Here is a 23238-nt window from a genome sequence, read left to right as displayed (position 1 = left end):
CACCACACTTTCCACGAGGCTATCTCCAGGGCGTTCGTTATTTACACTGATTAGCACGATGACCAGATCACTCTCCCACTGAGATTGTCTAAAAGATGATGAGGCCAGTCTACATCACCACAACATTCCGTGATCTACATTGAGGATAAATGGAAGTAGTCAAAGATTTTCCCTTACAACCACATTTACATCTGTACGCCCCAAGTCACACTGAGTTGTGTAGCAGAGGATACTTCGAGTATCACTCTCACTGTGCCCTTTTCCCTTTCCAATCGCGAATGAAGCATAGGACGAACGACTGTCGGCAAGATTCCACGCGATCTCGTATCTCTATACTGTTATCTTGATGGTTCATTCATAATATGTATGTTGAAGTAAGTAATATGTTTGTTGACTGTTCGAGGTATGTACACTGTTGGAAATCTGAAGTTTCATGCACAAAGACTCTCTTATGGCATCTGGATCTGAACCTCTGTTACGCATTTGTTCTTTCTAAACGACCCCATAAAGTACACGCCGCTATTCTTCGGACCTCCTCCATTTCTTGTATCAGTTCTAACTGTTAACGGTTCGAGACCAAGCAACACCAAGTACACAGGGTGTCCCAACGTGAATGGACAATACTGGGAGATATGACAGGAATGATCATTCGAAGCCAAAATGTCTAGTAAACATGGGCTCTAAACTGCATACGTTAAGAGTTATGAGCATATCACCTTTGATACTGTGTAACAAATCTCTTCTACAGGAAGCTCTTTGCCTTCCATATTTTGGCGGAAATAGTATCGGCAGCAATTGAGAGATTTATACGAAATAAATTAACAAACGACGGAGCTGATTCTCCTTGGCACACAAAACGGTTAGGAACACTGTTGCAGAAACAACGAAAGAAACATGCCAAATTTAAACAGACGCAAAATCCCCAAGATTGGCGATCTTTTACAGAAGCTCGAAATTTACCGCGGACTTCAATGTGAGATGCCTATAACTATTTCCACAACGAAAATTTGTCTCGAAACCTGACAGAAAATCCAAAGAGATGTTAGTGGCAAGAAACAATCAATGCCCTCTCTGCGCGATAGCAATAGAGATACTATCGAAGACAGTGCTGCCAAAGCAGAGCTACTAAACACAGCCTTCCGAAATGCCTTCACAAAAGAAGACGAAGTAAATATTCCAGAATTCGAATCGAGGGCAGCTGCCAACATGAGTAACGTAAAGTCAATACCCTCGGAGTAGTGAAGCAACTTAAATCACATAATGAAAGCAAGTCTTCTGATCCAGACTGTATACCAATTAGGTTCCTTTCGGAGTATGCTGATGCATTAGCTTCATACTTAACAATCATATACAGCCGTTCGCTCTACGAAAGATCTGTACCCAAAGACTGGAAAGTTGCACAGGTCACACCAATATTCAAGAAAGGTAGTAGGAGTAATCCACTAAACTACAGACCCATATCGTTAACGTCGATATGCAGCAGCATTTTAGAACATATATTGTGTTCGAACATTATGAATTACCTCGAAGAAAATTGTCTATTGACACACAGTCAACATGGGTTTAGAAAACATCGTTCCTGTGAAATACAACTAGCTCTTTATTCACATAAAGTGGGTTTCCGGAAGGCTTTTGCCACTGCACCACACAAGCGGGACGTAGTGAAACTGCGTGCTTATGGAATATCGTCTCAGTTATGTGACTGGATTTGTGATTTCCTGTCAGAGAGGTCACAGTTCGTAGTAATTGACGGAAAGTCATCGAGTACAACAGAACTGATTTATGGCGTTCCCCAAGATAGTGTTATAGGCCCTTTTCTGTTCTTTATCTATATAAGCGATTTTGGAGACAATCTGAGCAATCGTCTTCGGTTGTTTGCAGGTGACGCTGTCGTTTATCGACTAATAAAGTCATCAGAAGATCAAAGCAAACTGCATAACGATATAAAAAAGATATCTGAATGGTGCGAAAAGTGGCAGTTGACCCTAAATAACGAGAAGTGTGAGGTCATCCACATGGGTGCTAAAAGGAACTCGTTAAACTTCAGTTACACGATAAATCAGTCTAATCTAAAAGGTGTAAATTCAACCAAACACCTAGTTAATGGGAAGGTGGTTCGATGAACCCTCTTCCAGGCACTTGAATGTGATTTGCGGAGTATCCGTATAGATGTAGATGTTCTTTGGATGAAAAGAAAAAGAATATTGTAGTAAAAATAGGCTCTAAAATACATACTTTAAGAGCTATTAGCAGCGAAGATGACTAAGTGCACATTATAGACGATGTCTACTTGACGTGATTTTGCTGTTTTTGTCCATATTACCTCCTCCCAAAGTATGGAAAACAAAAAGCTTGTAGCAGAAGAGATTTCTTTCATTGTATAAGATGAAGAAGTGCTCACAGGTCTTAAGGCGCGCATTTTAAAGCCCATCTTTACTTCGAATGATCGTTCCTGTCTTGTCCCTGAAGATTAATAATTCCTCTTGGGACGCCCTGTATGATGTGCTGAACATCTATGAACTAAATTCCCTGAAAATGCATCCAATGAACCTCAGTCTGGCATGCGCCTTTCCTACTGTTAGTTTTATGTGGTCGTCCCTACTAAGTCTTTTCGTGTACATTTATCCAGGTATTGGAGTTATTTCCATCGATTGTTCGGCAGTCGCGTAATCAAAGAATAGCGTGTCTTCTCGTCTAGTTATTCGCAATACGATACATTTCTTCATGTAGTATGTCACCTGCCAATATCTGTTTCCAGCGCCTATCTTCAGCAGGCCTTTCTGCATTTTGCTTCATTTTTTAGCAGATATATGTAACGTCATTAATATAATGGGGTTTGCTCTCCTCTTCCCGTAACAGATACATCACATCTTTTCAGTTTCCAAGAGTTTTGATCATGTTTCTAGGACACTTGAAATAAAGTAACTACAAAGAGTGGAGAACTTGTTTTATCAAATAGAATTATTTAAATGATCCAGAAGGGGCATGTGAAAATGGCGAATTCTTCTGGAGACAGACAGGAATATCGGTAAGTTAGTGATGTCGATACATTCAACTCATAAATGAGATCCAGTCCAGTACGATTCAAGAAATATGTAGTGAAGATCGGCACAGGTAAAAATGTTCGAGCACCTACTCACATCTAAGTTGCTGTGGCTTACCAGAGCGGTGGTGTAGTTGTCCTTGAGTGTGATGTCGCTGCCGTTATAGTAGAATTTTTTGACGGACTCTGCCCCTTCCACACGCTCTTCCTTCGTTGGAAGTCGTAGATCGCAGCCCACAATTTCGCCAAAGTTCTCGTTCAGGTTCTCTATTTTGGCCTCCGTGGATAATGAACCTCCAGCTGTCAACAAAAAACACAGGGTTTTTATGTACAGAGCAGCACATTTTTTAATCTTACCTGTTAAAATCTTCTGTAGCCGATAAGGAAGCGTGACATGATCTGTAACGATTTTTTCGCTGTCTTTTGTGATCCTTTAGTGCTAGGTAGGCAGTTTGTGTGCTTTTACTGAGTTAATGGTCACCTTCGCTTTGCTGATAACATTAAACCGTTTGCCTCTGGAGCAGATATACACTCCTGGAAATGGAAAAAAGAACACATTGACACCGATGTGTCAGACCCACCATACTTGCTCCGGACACTGCGAGAGGGCTGTACAAGCAATGATCACACGCACGGCACAGCGGACACACCAGGAACCGCGGTGTTGGCCGTCGAATGGCGCTAGCTTCGTAGCATTTGTGCACCGCCACCGTCAGTGTCAGCCAGTTTGCCGTGGCATACGGAGCTCCATCGCAGTCTTTAACACTGGTAGCATGCCGCGACAGCGTGGACGTGAACCGTATGTGCAGTTGACGGACTTAGAGCGAGGGCGTATAGTGGGCATGCGGGAGGCCGGGTGGACGTACCGCCGAATTGCTCAACACGTGGGGCGTGAGGTCTCCACAGTACATCGATGTTGTCGCCAGTGGTCGGCGGAAGGTGCACGTGCCCGTCGACCTGGGACCGGACCGCAGCGAAACACGGATGCACGCCAAGACCGTAGGATCCTACGCAGTGCCGTAGGGGACCGCACCGCCACTTCCCAGCAAATTAGAGACACTGTTGCTCCTGGGGTATCGGCGAGGACCATTCGCAACCGTCTCCATGAAGCTGGGCTACGGTCCCGCACACCGTCAGGCCGTCTTCCGCTCACGCCCCAACATCGTGCAGCCCGCCTCCAGTGGTGTCGCGACAGGCGTGAATGGAGGGACGAATGGAGACGTGTCGTCTTCAGCGATGAGAGTCGCTTCTGCCTTGGTGCCAATGATGGTCGTATGCGTGTTTGGCGCCGTGCAGGTGAGCGCCACAATCAGGACTGCATACGACCGAGGCACACAGGGCCAACACCCGGCATCATGGTGTGGGGAGCGATCTCCTACACTGGCCATACACCACTGGTGTTCGTCGAGGGGACACTGAATAGTGCACGGTACATCCAAACCGTCATCGAACCCATCGTTCTACCATTCCTAGACCGGCAAGGGAACTTGCTGTTCCAACAGGACAATGCACGTCCGCATGTATCCCGTGCCACCCAACGTGCTCTAGAAGGTGTAAGTCAACTACCCTGGCCAGCAAGATCTCCGGATCTGTCCCCCATTGAGCATGTTTGGGACTGGATGAAGCGTCGTCTCACGCGGTCTGCACGTCCAGCACGAACGCTGGTCCAACTGAGGCGCCAGGTGGAAATGGCATGGCTAGCCGTTCCACAGGACTACATCCAGCATCTCTACGATCGTCTCCATGGGAGAATAGCAGCCTGCATTGCTGCGAAAGGTGGATATACACTGTATTAGTGCCGACATTGTGCATGGTCTGTTGCCTGTGTCTATGTGCCTGTAGTTCTGTCAGTGTGATCATGTGATGTATCTGACCCCAGGAATGTGTCAATAAAGTTTCCCCTTCCTGGGACAATGAATTCACGGTGTTCTTATTTCAATTTCCAGGAGTGTACTTGAATAACGAATAGTAGAGTTTAATGGAGCAAATCTGTAACCAGCCGAGGTTTGAAAACAAATAACTATTATGCAAAAATGAGGTATAACCAAATCTTAAAGAGGATACTGAAAAGGAGCAATGTAGTGGTATCACCAGTTCAGTTTTCTTATTTAGCGCATTCGAAAAAGTGCCAGGAAGGACAATAAGAGATACAAAGAGCAGAATAGAATTAGTTTGCAGTGCTTTTGGTAAACAACTAGTAAATATTGTTTACATAATTGCCGGCCGGTGTGGCCAAGAGGTTCTAGGTGCTTCAATCTGGAACCGCGCGACCGCTACGATCACAGGTTAGATTCCTGCCTCGGGCATGGATGTGTGTGAAGTCCTTAGGTTAGTTAGGTTTACGTAACTCTTAAGTTCAAGGCGACTGATGACCTCAGATGTTAAGTCCCATGGTGCTCAGAGCCATTTTAACCATTTTGTTTTCATAATTCAACTACCTACATATCTGAAATCTAAAAGTTTCACTCTCTGATTAGTATATGTTTTCATTCATGAAATTGAGACACAGCCTTTTAACATGAATACCAGTTGCAGAATGAGAACTATTAAGCTGACAAAAGGGACATGTATACTAATTATAGAAAGGGATAAGCAAACAGGCTGGAATGAAAGATGTAATTATGACCGCAATGAAGATGAAGTGGAAGTCCGGAGAGATATAAGTATGCAAATGAAAGATTAATGGAACTGGATAGCATGACCTCAGGAAGACCGAAATTGGTTCGTGTCATTAGAAAACAAGCAGAAAGAAGAAGTATTTTTTTCTAAAGCGGTAATGTGTAGAAGAGTATAGAGCACACTAAAATCCGTCAGTTGGTGTCAATGGATCACTTTGATCATGATGATCCATTAGTTATTATACCCCTCCACGAAAAAGCAACTGTTCCACTTCATTGCCATGTTTTTCAAGAAGCAAAAATTCAGTTCTTCCTGTATATGTGGATGTATCAAATCTGTCGACTGTAGTAGTCATGTGAGTGCTGTTATTTCATTAACGTTCTTACCGATCTTGGGTATTTTCAGCCATGTGTTTGTGCGAATTATCATCTGAAAATTACAACTAATCGTTCTTTAAGAAACTCCCTTCTGCTTAGAATCGAGGTTTGGTTACGCTACTTCTACTGTATGTTTTAGTGTTTTGCTTCCTGTTCCTTTATATTACCCTTACAGAATTAAGAGACCATTGGGACCACGATTGTAAATTCTTTACCAAATAGTAAAGTAAATGATTAATTCACGATAATGTTTATGATCTGAACTGCCTGAATACACTGGTAAACACTAACTTCTATCGGTGACAAGTACAATTGAGAACGATCACTCAAAATACCGATTAAAACATGTAATCCATGGACACACAACAACAGAAAGAACGACAACTATATCTATGGAACCTACACACAATAAGTAAAAAGTTATCTTTGTTTGTGAGACGTATTTTCCAAAAAATCAAGTAAACGTACAGCAACAAAATAAATTGTAAACAGTCTGTTTGAAGTAATTATTGTTTAGCTTTCTGAAATGATCACATTATCACTTAAAGAAAGCTACGCAAAGGCAAACACATATTGTGTGGCTAAATGGCTAAGTGCCATACTTCTAGTTCGATGGTCTTAGGTTCGATCCACGGTCAATCTTATGCGACACTTATTACTCCCTTCATCTCTCGCAATGTATGTTGATGCGAAAAATGCTGAGTTGTACCGTACTTCGGAATCCACGTTAAACTGTAAGGCGTCCTCCAATTGGCCGGGAGGTCAGTTCAAAGGCATACCATCTCCAGCAGGACCGTTTCCACTAAACCACTGTATTGTTCAAAACAGTCTTCGTATTAAGCTTTACTTTCGGCACATGTTGTTCAGGTTCGCGTATTAAATGGTATAACAGTACTCACAAAATTACTACTCATCCACAGTGGCGGATTTGCATACAGGCCCACTAGGCACGGGCCTCCCTTAAGGGGGGCTGCCTTTTTTGCTCTGTACTCATTTTAATCCTTTACGTTTTAAAATAACTGCACTTACAAAGGACAAAATTTTTTTAACATTGCTAAACGACTTGCTAGTTTAAATAAGCCTCAAGAACGAAATTCGACAGTACAAGCTTGGAAATATACATAGTTTACTTGGTGACTGAACGGAAATTTAGCATTGGGTTTCTGTCGGGTATCATCTTCATGTTTGTTCAAAATATTTTGAAATAAGCTGTCAGGATGGCAATCTACAATCCAATGTTTGAAACGTTATTGTCCCGAGAATGTTCTCGGCTTCTACTTAACCCTACCATATTTTCCATGTGAAAATACCGAGACCCCTCAAAAGCTGTGATAAACTAATCAGCAATTTCTTAAATACTGTAACATGTGTGGGCCTCAGTATGTAAAACCCGACTCTACTTAAATTTCTTGTATAAATTACGATTAAGTATCAAGTCAACACTCCATTAATGTAATGTGAAAGCTCTGTGGTCTTCAATATCTGAGATTTGATTTAATGACACCCGTTTAACAAATCGTGTTGATACTTGGAATGTTTTACATTTTTAAACACATGTTTATACGAAAATAAATGAGCAGAATATCTAATAATGTGTGAAATACGCCCCACAACAGTTTAGAAATTTTATTTATTTTTTTATTTAGTTACTTTTTTTTGGAGAAAAAAAGAATAAGAAATCAACTTTCGTTTGTCTCATTTATTGTGTTGCAGCCTGCATGATATCAAAGTTTCCAGTAAGTGCAATCAAATAGTACGAGACATTGAAAATTTCATATTAAACTCCTTAACCAAGCTTTTTTTCTTCGAAGAAATGTTATTTATATTTTATGTTGGAATAGAAGGTTCATTTGCGTATAAACATAACATCAGTGTTCACACAAATGGCAACACACCACATCAACTTCCAACAAGACTACTTAAACTTCGTAGTCTGCCCACAGAAACCGCTAAAATGTTATATGAAAAAGTGGCATAAGAGTCGATTCAGCACACCTCACTGCAAGAAAATGCCAAAACTATTTGCTTTCTAAATTAAAAAGACAATGTCAAGAATATTTAGAACGTATCTGCGTCCCAGTAAAAATTCCGGCGACGCGGGAAACAGAACCAAAAAAGAGACTGTCCTGTTTTCTTTACGAGACGAATTCCTGCCGGCAGGCTACAATGAAATTAAACTATTGTGCATTGTCGTTCTTTCATAGCACAGTTACGTTGGGTAATCCGAGTTGGTCAGTTCATCGCTCCGTGTTCAAAGGAACGATATTTGTGATCGTATGCCGTGTTTAAAGAAAAAAGCCTTGTGCTCATGTGCGGTGTAGTACAATTGGAACTGGATACAGCCTTTCTTTTTCTCCTTTTACATTTTTTTTTCTTTTTACTGTTGGTTGACAATCCTGTAAATGCCTTAACATGAATAACAGTGAAAAGAACAAACGTGCAAAATTAAATTGGACGGCATTTCGGAAATTATCGAAGAAAAGACAAGAACGAGAAGCCAATGTTCTAAAAAGGCTTGGCAGAGTAGATAAATTTTTTCCAAAAACCTTAATGGTTCGACTTCGTGTTCAAGTAATACGGATGATATTTCTGGGACTGCAGTAAAAGAAGTAAATGCGGACGAAACAAAAGTTAAAAATGAAGAGAAGCAAATTGTTACTGATTTCGAGCTTCACGAAAAAAAGTCTCGGTCTTGATGGCAACTCCCACTCTCGTAGGCATACGTTAAATCAGCTGCTGGAAAGTTTCTTGGGGAATGGAAGCCCATTCTTCACGGAGTGCTGCACTGAGAAGAAGTATCGATGTTGGTCGGTGAGGCCTGGCACGAAGTCGGCGTTCCAAAGCGTCCCAAAGGTGTTCTATGGGATTCAGGTCAGGACTATGCAGGCCAGTCCATTACAGGGATGTTATTGTCGTGTAACCACTCCGCCACATTCCGCGCACTATGAACAGAGGTGCTCGATCGTGTTGAAAGAAGCAATCGCCATCCCCAAACTGCTCTTCAACAATGGGAAACAAGGTGCTCAAATTGTCAATGTAGGCCTGTGCTGTGATAGTGCTACGCAAAACAAGCCCTCTCCATGAAAAATACGACCACACTGTAACAGCACCGCCTCCGAATTTTACTGTTGGCACTACACACGCTGGTAGATTACGTTCACCGAGCATTCGCCATACCCACACGTTTCCGTAGGATCGCCACATTGTGTACCGTGATTCGTCACTCCACACAACGTTTTTACACTGTTCAGTTGTCCAATGTTTACGCTGCTTCACCAAGCGAGGCGTCGTTTGGCATTTACCGGCGTGATGTGTGGCTTATGAGCAGCCGCTCGACCATGAAATCCGAGCTTTTGTCACCTCCCGCCTAACTGTCATAGTACTTGCAGAGGATCCTGATACGGTTTGGTATACCTGTTTGATGGTCTGGATAGATGACTGCATATTACACATTACGACCCTCTTCAACTGTCGGCGGTCTCTTGTCAGTGAACAGACGAGGTCGGTCTGTACGCTTTTGTGCAGTACATGTCCCTTCACGTTTCCACTTCAGTATCACATCGGAAACAGTGGGCCTAGAGATGTTTAGGAGCGTGGAAATCTGGCGTACAGACGTATGGCACAAGTGACACCCAATCACCTGACCACCGTCGAAGCCCGTGAGTTCCGCGGAGAGCCCCATTATGCTCTCTCGCGATGTCTAATGAATACTGAGGTCGCTGATATGTTGTACATAGCAGTCGGTGGCAGCACGTTGCACCTAATATGAAAAACGTATTTTTTGGGGGATGTCTGGATACTTTTGATCACATAGTGTACTGGTATCTTTCTTCAACAATTTGTGATGAAATAATAGAGCTTGTTTCTGAACGAATAACAAGAATTATCGTAAGTGAAATAAAATAGGCCAAATGTTTCTATATAATAGTATATTCCACTACTGACATTTCATATATTGACAAATTATCTTTCATATTAAGATATGTGAACGAGAATGGTGAACCAGTTGACCATTTTCTTCTGTTTTTACCAAACCCGGGACACAAGTCTGAAAATTTAGCTGAGGCCGTACTGAAAGTCCTGTCTACAAATTTCATTGATATTACTGGCTGTAGAGGCCAGTCATATGACAACGCAAGCAATATGTCAGGAACCTTCACTGGTTAGTAGGCACGCATTAAAGAACGAAATCCGAAAGCGCATTATGTGCCTTGTGCAGCACAATCTTTGAATTTAGTCGGCACTAGTGCTGCAAGCTGTTGTCGGGAAGCATGTTCATCTTTCAGTGCAGTGCAAGACCTTTATAATTTTTTCTCTGCTTATACACAGCGCTGGGATAAACTTCTTTCTTTCAGGAAAGGAGGAAGCAAAACGGTAAAAAGTTTGTCAAAAACACGTTGTTCAGCAAGAGAGAAAGTGTGTGTAAGTCTGTATGGAAACTGGGAGGCCATTATCAATGCCCTCACATACAGCCAATAAAACGCTTGAAAACCACTTGTGCCAAATGTGGCTTCAGCTTTATTGAATCAACTCAGCAGACTAGAAACGATATTCGTGATGACAGTTTGGAAGGATTTAATAGTGTAAATCTGAAATTCCAAGTGTGTACAGGGTGTCCCACTTATCTTGAGCACCCTAAATAACTGTTTATCCAAATGCAAATTTCAAAATTTTTCAAGCAAATGTTCTTTACCCGATGATTGCCTTCGTTGTAGCTTTGTTTCTTACAAAGATATGAACAGCGGTATGACTTTTTTAAAATAACACCCGGTAATTTTTATTCGGTAATTCATTTCCTCTCCTAAAGACCTATCCAAAAATGTATCACAGTGAACAATTCACTGAAACACAACGTTATTAATTAGTAACGCAACATTGGCGTTGACGCACCCAGCGCTTAATGTAGGTGTACTGGGGGTAATGGAACACATCCATGAGCTGACGTTGACAGGGGACAAATATAAACATAAATAGAACGCACACCAGTGATTCCGTCTACCATCGTCAGTTGAAGAGTTGTGTGAGTAGAATGTACACCAACGAAGAGAAGGTAGGTATGCTACTTATCTGTTGGGAATGTAAGTTAATATAACAGTAATTGCAATGCTGTTTTCTTATGTACGGGTACATTTATTACAGTAGTTTAGTCCTTTTAAATACTTTTGTGTAGAGTAGGCATACAGTGAAGGCTGTCCTTCCTACAAACTGCATCGACATAACGTTTCTTTTATTGTTATTGTTGTTGTTGTTGTTGAAGGTAGGCGAAATGCTACACAGGTAGCGGAACTGTACAGAGAGAGCGATATCCGGACAAGAACCCACCTTCCCGACGGGTGTTTTCTTGTCTTCTTGAGACGCTTCACGGAAGGGGAAGTTTCAACCCACGACAACGTAATCGTCGTATCACTCGCACAGACGAAGCTGCCGAATTTACTGTTCTCGCTTCCGTTGCTATGAATCTACAAGTGAGTACACGACAACTTTGGCACGAGACTGGCATTCCTACAACCAATGTACATAAAATTCTTACACGTCACCGGTTCCATCCTTACCATGTACAACTACATCAAGAATTGCTTGTGAATGATTTCCAGAAAAGCGTACAGTTCTGTCCGTGGTCACAGCAGCAAATCCTCGCCAACACGAACTTCTTCTCCAGTGTTCTATTTACCGATGAATGTTCCTTCTCAAACAAAGGACAGATTAATACAAGGAACATGCATTATTGATCCAGCAACAGCCCACGATGGCTTACACAGGTGGAACATGAGCCTCAGTGGAGAGTTCACGTCTGGTGTGGGATGCTTGGTACTACAATTATTGGCCCTTATTTCATAAATGGTAGTCTGAATGGAACAGTGTATGCCAACTTCCACAGACGAATTTCCCTACTCTTCTGGATGAAGTGCCGCTAAGAACCAGAATGCTTATGTGGTGTCAATACGATGGACGTTCAGCACATAATGACTTGCGTGCAGGTCGTGTTCTGAACCGAAGGTATTCCGCCAGATGAATTGGTCTAGGAGGAACAGTTACTTGGCCTGCTAGGTCTCCTGATTTAAATAGTCTGGATTTTTTTCTTTGAGGATGCATTAAAGACATTGTCTTTCGCGATATTCCAACAACTCCAGAGGACAAGCAGGAACGTATCGTGCTTGCTTGCAATTCTCTTCAGCAGGCAACACTGGAAGCAGTAAATAATTCTTTCATTCAACGAGTTCATCAGTGAATCGGTGTCCGGGGTCATCATTGAGCACCTTTGAGTGTTCTACTCGTGGGCAATGGTACAGGAGAGTCAAAGTCAGTTTTGTGTTGTGTTTTGACTTGGTTTACATTTGTTTTCTGACAGCTCCAGCAAGTGGATGAGTTTGTGATCCCGGGCTCAAAGTCAATGTTGTGTTATGTAATTAATAACGTTCTGTTTCAGTGAAGGGTACACTGTGATACATTTTTGAATACGTCTTTAGGAGAGGAAATGAATTACCGAATAAGAAATACGGGGTGCCATTTAAAAAAGTCATACCGCTGTTCATACCTTTGTAAAAAACAAAGCTACAGCGAAGGGAAAAATTTAGAGTCGAAACGTTTCTCCCAGTACTCGATAAGTACGCCGAATTAGTGAAGAGGAAGGAAAGCTAAAGAACACTGTGGGACTCCTTCACAGTTTTCAGTAATCTTAAGTACTGTTCACCTGACGATATTGCTGAACGTACAGCAAAGCTCCAAGCATCATATGACTCAGATTTAGAGCCTTCCTTCCCTAGTGTATGTGTATATTTCGCGGAACTTTTGAAATCGGTTGAGATTAGTGATATACCAGTCGAAATGAGTAAATTTTTACGAAAAGAGAGGTTATAGGACGTGTTTTGAACTGTTGACATTGTTCTTAGAATATTTCTATGTATGGCACTTAGAAATTGTTCAGCAGAACGCTCGTTTTCGGCTCTTAATAGACTGAAGTCGTACCTACATTCTACGTTGTCTGAGGAGAGACTGAACGCCCTGTCCATTCTTCACATCGAAGCCGACCTCCTAACAGATAACGGTGTGAACTATAAACATATGATCAACGAGTTTTCTGCCGTCAAAGACAGACGCAAACTTTGATGACTGGTGAGCTTGTTTGTTTATTCATATTAGATTTAAAAATTTTAAGATTATTAATTTATTTTTAGTATAAAGTAGAGCACGTTCATTAAATCACCTGTTTATCTCGTTTATCTGCAGACGTGACCGAAGGTCCCCGACAACACTAAACAATACCCGAATGACCCAGGCCGCTCTGCACAGTACAGACAAGTCACACTGATACTGTAGTATATAACAACTGATTCGTATTCTTGGCGTCTGCCGAAATGTACAGTTATCGCGGAAGTATACGTTATCGCAGAGTACGCTCAGATGAAAAAGTGTTAATAAATAACGTAGTTCTGTTCTGTCGATAAATAAGTAAAACCTTTACTAATACCGTTAGAAAAAGCTATGGTGAGAGCATTAGCTGCAGCACAAACCTGTTCAGCCCTTACATCGATTAAAGGTATTGTGTACACTTCTTATTCAGCATCTTTCTACACAGACCCTAATGCTTTACAAATTAACTATTAGATTATAAAACAAATTTGATTTTTCCACATTAGTCTGTAAAATTATGTAATTGCAAATCCAGTTCTGTGTTTGTTCGTCTGTATTTAGCTATTAGTTCGTGCACCGAAATCTCTGTTCCTTTTTCATTTCTTACGCTTTCCTATTGATTCATGTATTAAAAGCGAACGTGTTTTTTTTATCTACTACACATTCTAGTTATTAGATCGTAAAACGACAGTTTAGTTTTAATTCTGAAAGCATCTCTGTAAAAGTACGTATTAATTTCTAATGTATGAAACGTTCGCTTCAACTTTAGGATTGTAACACACATTTTTTATTTTCATTTTTAACGGTTTCGTGTAAAAGAACATATTAAAAGTAAATATACAACAAAAATCGATTGTATCCTACACGCTATGCTGAATTTTTAGGCCATAAAGGAAAAGTTATTTTCTTGTGTTCGTTTCTGTTGCCTTTCGCCAGAATAATGTGTTTACAAAATACAGTTTTAAGTTTTATTCGCAGCCGTACACCAAGTACAGTTCAGAACTGATCGTGACTAGACTGTTGAAGCGTCCTTGAGAACAATGAATAGCAGAGTACGGAAACAGGTCACAGCGCTCCCACCCAAAACGGCAATTGTGAAGTGATCAGGTAATAGTTATTATTTAAAACGTGTTTTTCTTTTGGGGGGAAGGGGGCGCATATAATATGGTGTGCCTAGGGGCGCAAAATTTTTAAATCCGCCGCTGTCAGCCAAAAAGTAAAAATTAAGGGAGAGTGTTTAAAATGACTGGTGTACATAATCATAAAACTCCTCAATCTATAGTTTGCTGAATAAATCCTTTAAGACATTTTTACATCTCACACTATTTGCAAGTCTCATAAGGAAAGAAATCTGTAAGTTGAGATTCATTTTTGAATAATGTGTTGTATAATTACACTATCAAGTAGCTCATCTTTAAGGAAGCAAGTTTCTACAGCACAGAAGCGACCAACAAAAGTAATATTGGGTATTCCACGCCCCCACCCCCCGCCATCCCCCCCCCCCCCCCCCCGCGCCACGCCCCCCCCCCCCCGGATCGTATTGTAGACTAATGCATAAATATTAGGTTTTCGAAGTACAGCATCACGTTTGATGTACTAGCTCACGAAATTTGTTGTCAACAGTCGACTAAGTTTCGGAGAGAATAATGATGTCCATAATTATTAAACATGAAAAAGATATATTGAAGAATATAAGTTCATCGCTCTTCATTACCTTAGTCTCTCGGTCAGTTACAACAATGCTGATGACTCAATCTTCGATATTGTATCTAAAGACTTAAATGGCATGTGAAATAGCATAGTCACCTTCGAGTAAATGCTAAAAAAATTTTCTTGTGCCATGTAAAGGACTAGGAAAAGTTCCTACCCCCTCGAACATTAAGAAGTTATTTTGCAATCGACGTAACATAACAAAATTCATAATTCTTTCTAAAATGATGTTCAGATCATATGTCGGCGTAAGAATTTTCCACTCTACAGGATAACTGAATAGAGCTCATGTACCGAAAATTTCCAACACAAAAATTATGTTGAATTACAAGACACTTATTAGTGTATACTAACTTTTTACCACCTCCCTAATAGAAATATAGAATCTGACTTAGTTTGTAAGTAGGCTGTTCAGGTTTTTATGTCGGTAACGCCACGTAGCGCTCTGTATGAAAATCACTGACTGTGCTGTGTGCAGTCTGTGGCTGATCTGCATTGTTGGAATATTTGCTATTGTAGTGTCGGGCAGTTGGATGTGAACAGCGCGTAGTGTTGCGCAGTTGAAGGTGAGCCGCTAGCAGTGGTGAATGTGGGGAGAGAGCTGGCAGAGGTTTGAGAGCGATCTGGACGTGTGTCCGTCAGAAAACGAAATTTGTAAAACTGGATGCCATGAACTGATATAAATATTATGACTTTTGAACACTATTAAGGTAAATACATTGTTTGTTCTCTATCAAAATGTTTCATTTGCTAACTATGCCTATCAGTAGTTAGTGCCTTCATTAGTTAGAATCTTTTATTTAGCTGGCAGTATTGGCGCACGCTGTATTGCAGTAGTTTGAGTAACGAAGATTTTTGTGAGGTAAGGTATAGGTTATTGTTAGTCAGGGCCATTCTTTTGTAGGGATTATTTAAAGTCATATTGCGTTGTACTAAAAAAAATTGTGTCAGGATCAGAATAAGTAGAAAGAGAAATGTCTGAATACTTTCAGTTTTGCTCAGCTGATTGAAAATCAAATAACGTAGAAGTTTACCAGCACAGTAATTTTATAAATTTCTCTAAGTGGATGTTTCAAGTTTTATAAAGTTTTCAACAGATAAAAAGCAATATAAATTTTAGCTCAGCTGCAACAAACATATAGTTTAATGTTCTTATTCTAGTTCAGTCTTGATCTCCTTCTTCAGTGTTTAGCCCCCCACCTACCAAATGCTTATACAGTTCACACAATAATGAGGTGGAGGGTTGGCTGACGCAATAGGATATGTCTCATCAACCATCCCTTTTTTTATTTAAATTGTATCATAACAATATCTCTTCATTAGTCATTTGATCGACCCACCAAATCTTCATCATTGTTGGGACTGGTGGCCTAGTGGTAATGTATGTGCCTAAGAACCGAGAGGTCGCTTTCGGACCACGGAAGTATTCAGTCTGTATTTAATTTAACCTTCGCCTCTCCACGATGTGGGGTGTCGCGAGGACCGACAATTGATTCGGATTCCACGTTAAACTTTAGGTACTATTTCCCCTGCTCAATAACGGGCTGCGCAGGAACATGCAAGTCACCGAAATGTCTTCCAGTTGCGAAACTCGTACTCGGCCGCCTACACGCAATTATAATTATCTTCAGCATTTCTTTGTAGAACAACGTTTCAAAACCTCCTCTTTTTCTTCTAGGCTACATTTGAAATTAATATCTTTGGGAAAGACGTAATAAAGTTAAAATTATATTCCACTTTAACAAATATCATTTTTTTGGAATGAACTATGTATCTAATAAAATTATGAGAGAGGTTTATTTTACTTACGCTGAGTGTGTCCAACTCGCTCTAGGTCAGTGTTGCCAGCCATGAAGGGAACCAGATTGTAGCGCCCTTCCGACAAAGCTGTCCACGGCTCTTCCGTCAGAAAAGCCCCATCGTTTACCGGCTCTGCACTGGGCACCCAAACACAGGTGAACAATGTTTTGCTGTCCTGTCACAGATAATTTTGATACGTTATTAACCATTTAATTTGCTACAGTGTACCTTTAATCATAACGACATGTAAACCACACAATACTGTTTCGTTAAGTCATTAACTTTGAATGTTGTTGTGACCTTCAGTGCAAATACAGGTCTGGTGCAGTTGTCTATTCTGCACTAACCTGTGCAAGCATCTACATCTCCGAAGAACTACTGCAACCTACATCCATATGAACCTGCTTACTGTTTTCAACCCTTGCTCTCTATACGCGTCCCCTGCCCCCCTCCCAACTCCCTTTAATACTAAACTGATGATTTCTCGTTGCCTTAAAACGTGTGTTGCCAACCGATCTTGTTTTCAGTCTAGATGTGACATAAATTTCTTTTTTCCTCAGTTTTGATCAGTATCTCCTTACCTGTTACACGATATGCCCTCCTAATCTTCACCATTGTTCTGTAGCATCGTATTTCAAAAGCTTCTATTCTGAACTACTGATTGTCTGTGTTTCACTTCCGTACAAGACTACACTCTAGACGAATACCATTAGAAAACATTTTGCTACACTTAAATTTATATGCGATGTTAACAAATTTCACTTCTTCTGAAACGCTTTCGTTGTCATTGCCAGTCGGCATTGTAGTTCCTCTCTACTTCGACTTGACTCATCTATTACATTCGATGTCTCATTTCGTAGTCTACTAGACGAGTTAAATAACAGTAATTCCGCTAAACATGCGATAGCTCGGTTCCTGTTGTTTATGTGACCTCCCGGTAAATGAAGCATTTCACACATAATCATGAGGTCTAGCTCACGACTACATGTTGTTGCTGTTATGTTGCTTCCTCATAAATATCGGACGCAGTTATGTCACTTCTCAAGAACAATCGGAGCAGCAGGTAACACGTGCTGGTTGTTCAGGACTTTGTGACAGACTGGGAGCATCAGATACTGTGCCCTCTTCCGATGCAGTTCCAAAGAAGTTCGACATTAATGACTGAAACACCTTCTCTAACAATTACCAACTACTTAACCTTGAACATTTTCTCCAAAATAACATGCCATAGATGCTGAGCAAAATTCCAGTCAATTTGAGGACAATCTGAGGATACGGTGGATCAAAAACATTACGATTTAGCCCTTAGTTGGTAACATGTAAAAATGTGCGGTAACGGTAACATCAGTCTGGGAGACTAAGATTACCAATTTTTGCAATTTATGTCCATTTTAGTGAACATCGAAGGTAAATAGCAGTTCCAAGGACTGATGAAATATTGATACTGGTATTTTCATCATGTTTAAATCATGGTTGGCCCTACAGCATCCAACAATTGCAAATACTTTCTTCATGAAATAGTTTATAAACTCGATTATACTTCTGTAAAACTGAGCAACTTAAATGTAATTGTTTCCTCTAAAATAGTTTGTTAAGTTGACGTGTTTTCTCAAATTGTTTGATATATAGGGAAGTAAAGAAAAAAAACGGCCCGCCAGTTTAGCCGATCGGTCTAACGCACGGCTTTCCAGGCGGGAAGGAGCGCCTGGTCCCCGGCACGAATCCGCCCGGCAGACTTTCATCGAGGTCCGATGAGCCGTCCAGTCTGTGGATAGTTTTTAGGCGGTTTTCCATCTGCCTCGGCGAATGCGGGCTGGTTCCTCTTATTACGCCTCAGCTACACTATATCGGCGATTGCTGCGCTAACAAGTTCTCCATGTACGCGTACACCACCATTACTCTACCTCACAAACATAGGGATTACACTCATCTGTGGTGAGACGTTCCCTGGGGAGTCCACCGGGGACCGAACCGCACAATAACCCTGGGTTCGGTGTGGGGTGGCGGAGGGCTGAAGTGGACTGCGGTAGGGTTGTGGGCCACTGCGGCTACGGCGGGGACGGAGCCTACCCGTCGTTTCTAGGTCCCCAGTTAACATGCGATACAATACATACGAAAGAAAAAAATTGCAAACTTTCTGCACGTATTTTACATGTTTTCATGGAGCACTGTAAGCAGTTGGGTTTATCACTTTCCACGCTCTTGTATGCCGTCATTCTGTTGAGTGTAGAGAAAGCAACGACAGTTTTTTCTCTCTTCTAGCTTGTCATTCTTCTCTTTTTTTTTTCGATCACCCAAAATATTTGAAATTGCTTTCCTAATTCCAACAGGTACGTTTGGAACCTACGTAAGTAAGCTGTTTATGTTTTCTTTATGTAAGTAGGCTGTTTATGTTTTCTTTATGTAAGTAGGCTGTTTATGTTTTCTTTATGTAAGTAGGCTGTTTATGTTTTCTTATTGGCAACGTTACGTAGCGCTCTATATGAAAATCACTGGCTGTGCTGTGTGCAGCCTGTGGCTAGTTTGCATTGTTGTCTGCCATTGTAGTGTTGGGCAGCGGCAGCTGGATGTGAACAGCGCGTAGCGTTGCGCAGTTAGAGGTGAGCCGCCAGCAGTGGTGGATGTGAGGAGAGAGATGGCGGAGTTTTGAAATTACGTATATTATGACTTGTGATGATATTAAGGTAAATACATTGTCTGTTCTCCATTAAAATCTTTCATTTGCTAACTATCCCTATCAGTACTTAGTGCCTTCCGTAGTTTGAATCTTTTATTTAGCTGGCAGTAGTGGCGCTCGCTGTATTGCAGTAGTTCGAGTAAGGAAGATTTTTGGTGAGGTAAGTGATTTGTGAAACGTATAGGTTAATGTTAGTCGGGGCGATTCTTTTGTAGGGATTTTTGAAAGTCAGATTGTGTGTCAGTTTAAGCACAGTCTCGTATACAATTCTTCTAAGGGGTCGTTACATATGTCGACCCTTAGCCGAGGATACCTCACTGGAATCTTCTGATTTTTTCTTATAGTTTGTGTAATTAGTGTAGATTTTGTTTATTGCTAGTGCGTAATTGTAGAGAGAATCTCCTTTGTAGTTGCAGTCTTTCATTGTTGTACAGTAAAACAGTTGTGGTATGCATGTAGATTTGCACCAAGTATTTCGCAGCTGCGCTTGCAATTAACTAGATATTATTTTCAGTGCTATGTTAATGTATTCCCCTATTTTTGCTCTTCAAATTGTGTTTTTCTGTGTTGTTGTGTGAAATATTGTGACAATAATGGCGTGTGAAAAACGTAATACTAGGCTCCAAAGTAAACTGAGAAATGACAGTGAAGACGAAAGTAATGTGTTAGCGCCACCATGTAATGAATTAACTAATGTTCAACATAGTAATTTGGTAACTGTGCATAGGGAAATGGAGCGGGCGGCAAACAATGGCGTAGGCAGTGAAACAATTAGTGAACAGGGAAGCATTATCGATCGATCGCTCGGCAACAGCTCGCCTCAGGAATCCGAAATGATAGGACACAATTTTGCAAATACTGTAGATTCAGGTTTTGCGTCCTCACCGTTTTCTCAAATGAGTCAAGACACATTTTCTGCTTGTGAAAATGTGAATGTTGCCGGTGAAAATGCACTGCCAAAAAGCATAGAGAAACAGATTCCAGACACTAATACATTATTATTGCAATTAATGCAACAAATGGAACAAAATCAGAGACAAATGGGACAAAGGCTTCAAAAGTTAGACACAATGGAACAACACCAGAGACAAACACAGCAACAGTTAGACACAATGGAAGAACACCAGAGACAAACACAGCAACAGTTAGACGCAATGGAACAAAATCTTCACATCACGCTTGAACAAACACGTGAAGATTTAACTACTGAGTTACATAACATTGAATCGAAATGTCAAAAAGTCTGTAATGACGTAAAAACACAAATTTGTGAGCATTTTCAACCTATTTTTTCGCGGCATGAAAATGCATTACAGAATCACGAAGCAGCCATAAAAGAACTGCAAACCATTGTTCATGAAAATCATGAGACCTTGTGGGCTAAAATTGACTCAGTTGCATCTACCGATTCGGTTAAGCAACTTGCAAAAACTCAGGAAAACATAAAGGACACAGTGGATTCGATTTCAACACAAATGGACACTCTGAAACTTGGTTCAGAAAAACACACTGAGGAAATGGGTTCACTATCGGAGAAAGTAGCCGAACTTTCGGATCAGGTCCCTAACTTATCTACAAAGGTAGATGATGATCTGAATGACACAAGACCCGTAGCCTTCACTGACACAGAAGAGTATGAACAAATTAGAAAATTCAAACAAAATCAAAATCAAATCAATACACAGTACAAAAGAGAAATCCGGGAAGTACAAGATCAGTTGACACAGGTAATACAAGAATTACATATTTCAGAGGACACTCGCGCTCCAGTACGGGAAGAGGGACATAGAAATACGGAACAACCACAAAATAATAACACAGGACACTTCATAAATTATGAAAGAAATTGGCAAGGCGCATTGGATTTTGAGATGGAACCGCCGAAACGAAGTAACAATGAGCGATGTGCGACTCGCCGACACGATGATTTCGACTATAAGCTGTTCATTACTACACGTAAATTCAAAACATTTAAGAATTCTGGCAACGACATTCATCCACAAGCATGGCTTCATCAATTTTCTCATTGTTTTCCTCCCAACTGGTCATTGGAGCACAGGTTAGAATTTATGTGTGGCTACTTGGAGAATGAACCAGCTGTAAGAATGCGATCGGTCATTCACGATTGTCACAGTGAAGGAGAATTTTATCATGCCTTCCTCTCAGCGTATTGGTCTCAAGCTACACAAGACTGAGTAAAACATAGCACCATAATGATGAAACATTTCGAACAATCTGAATTTTCCAGTCTTGTGAAATATTTTGAAGATATGTTGCACAAGAATCAGTACCTGTCAAACCCATACAGCCCATCAGAACTCATCCGCATTTGCTTAATGAAATTGCCTGAACATTTAAGACGTATTATTTTAGCAGGACGTTGCAAAGACGACATTGAAGCCTTTCAGGGACTGTTACAGGAACTGGATATTGACACTGACAATTGCGGAACGCGAAAACAGGCGTACAACAATTACAGGTCACATCTGTCTCAATTCCACGATGACAGAAATAATACATGACAAGGCTATTCTTATAACGTAAATCGTGACCAAAACAGACACCACCGGTATGACAACCGTTGGCAGAGTAGTAATAATTACAGGGAAAGATCACCTCTCCGCGGTAATGACTGTCACAGAGACAATCAGAGAAACAGACAATATGGGAACCAAAATAATTATTATCAAGGGAGACAGAATAACTTTGGACGCAACAGTCCAGCGTGCAGTTACGACTCAGGGAGAAATTCTCCACCACGTGACAGACAAGAAAGAAACTATGGAATCTACCGACATGACGACAGACGATATAATCGTAACGACAGACCTGAACTGCATCAGAACTGGCGGGATTCAAACAGAGCAGGGCACTCTCGACAACGTGAATTTGTGGAAGTTAGGTCTCCTAATCCCAATAACGACGTGCGCCAACAAAGAGATAGCAGACAATGACTAGCACCGCAGGCAGCCACCTGCGCCGGCTGGCTCAGAGAAAAATAACATAGACGCTAACTTTGAGAAAAATTCCAGTATTCTTTACCGACGTATACCACATGATAATTGCGTTAAAGTTGAAACTCTGCATACTAGGAAGAGCAAAGGACTACACCACATTTCACACGTGAAACCATTTATTGAGAGATAATCTTTTTTTTAACTTTGTCTTTGCCATATAACTTTTCACTTTACATCGGTAGTACGCTTTGTCAGACTTAGAAACTGTTAACATGCAACAATGTTGGAAGTTAAATATAAAATCAAGAACCAAGAGAACTTACTTAAACAGAAATTACGAATGCATTGTTATAGTGAACAGACGTCACAGTGTTATTGTGTGTGTACATTCTTGCTTGTTAGTTGCACGATTACGTAATGACTATCAGGCTTACATACTTAGAACATATACTGCAAATGAGATTTTAATGCAAATTTTGGTTTACTTGAAAATACATTCTGGATTTAAAGTACTTTATGTGAGATACCAGATGACACAGTGATTAGTTTATGTAACAGCTACACGATTTTATCATGACGCTACTAATGAGTGACAATTTACAATGTTGCTTTTGCGGTATTTCTGTTTTATGACTGTTTTATGTATTATTATGGAAAGTAAAACATGTTTTAGTAGTAACTTTTGTGGTATAGCTACAATGAGACAGCCTTTTCCGTAGCACAACAATACGTTACAACACAGTACTTTCATCATCACAACAATAAGCGTAATAACTACGATATCTATACGCAAAGCATTTTATTTTTGTTTATCATGAGGTAAGTACATTGGCTTCTGCAGAACTTAGCTTACGGAGGACAATAACTACGACACTTCCACAGAGATTATCTTACAGCAAGACGCACATTTAGCGCTACAGGACA

The 23238-nt window shown here is 40.7% G+C and overlaps 1 protein-coding gene across 1 annotated transcript in view; it reads right to left on the bottom strand.

Annotated features, from left to right (window-relative positions):
• LOC126147163 (bile salt-activated lipase-like) overlaps nt 1–23238 on the bottom strand; it is a 69945-nt gene that overhangs the window by 31454 nt on the left and 15253 nt on the right. Inside the window, exons 5-6 of the mRNA XM_049915673.1 lie at nt 16690–16855; nt 3162–3343 (exon numbers count right to left, since the gene is read on the bottom strand). Coding sequence (XP_049771630.1) covers nt 3162–3343; nt 16690–16855 — 348 coding nt within the window. The remainder of the gene's footprint in view (nt 1–3161; nt 3344–16689; nt 16856–23238) is intronic.

This window comes from Schistocerca cancellata, chromosome 2, assembly GCF_023864275.1.
Source record: "Schistocerca cancellata isolate TAMUIC-IGC-003103 chromosome 2, iqSchCanc2.1, whole genome shotgun sequence".
Taxonomy (NCBI): Eukaryota; Metazoa; Arthropoda; class Insecta; order Orthoptera; family Acrididae; genus Schistocerca; species Schistocerca cancellata.
This window is presented reverse-complemented; position numbering and strand designations above follow the sequence as displayed.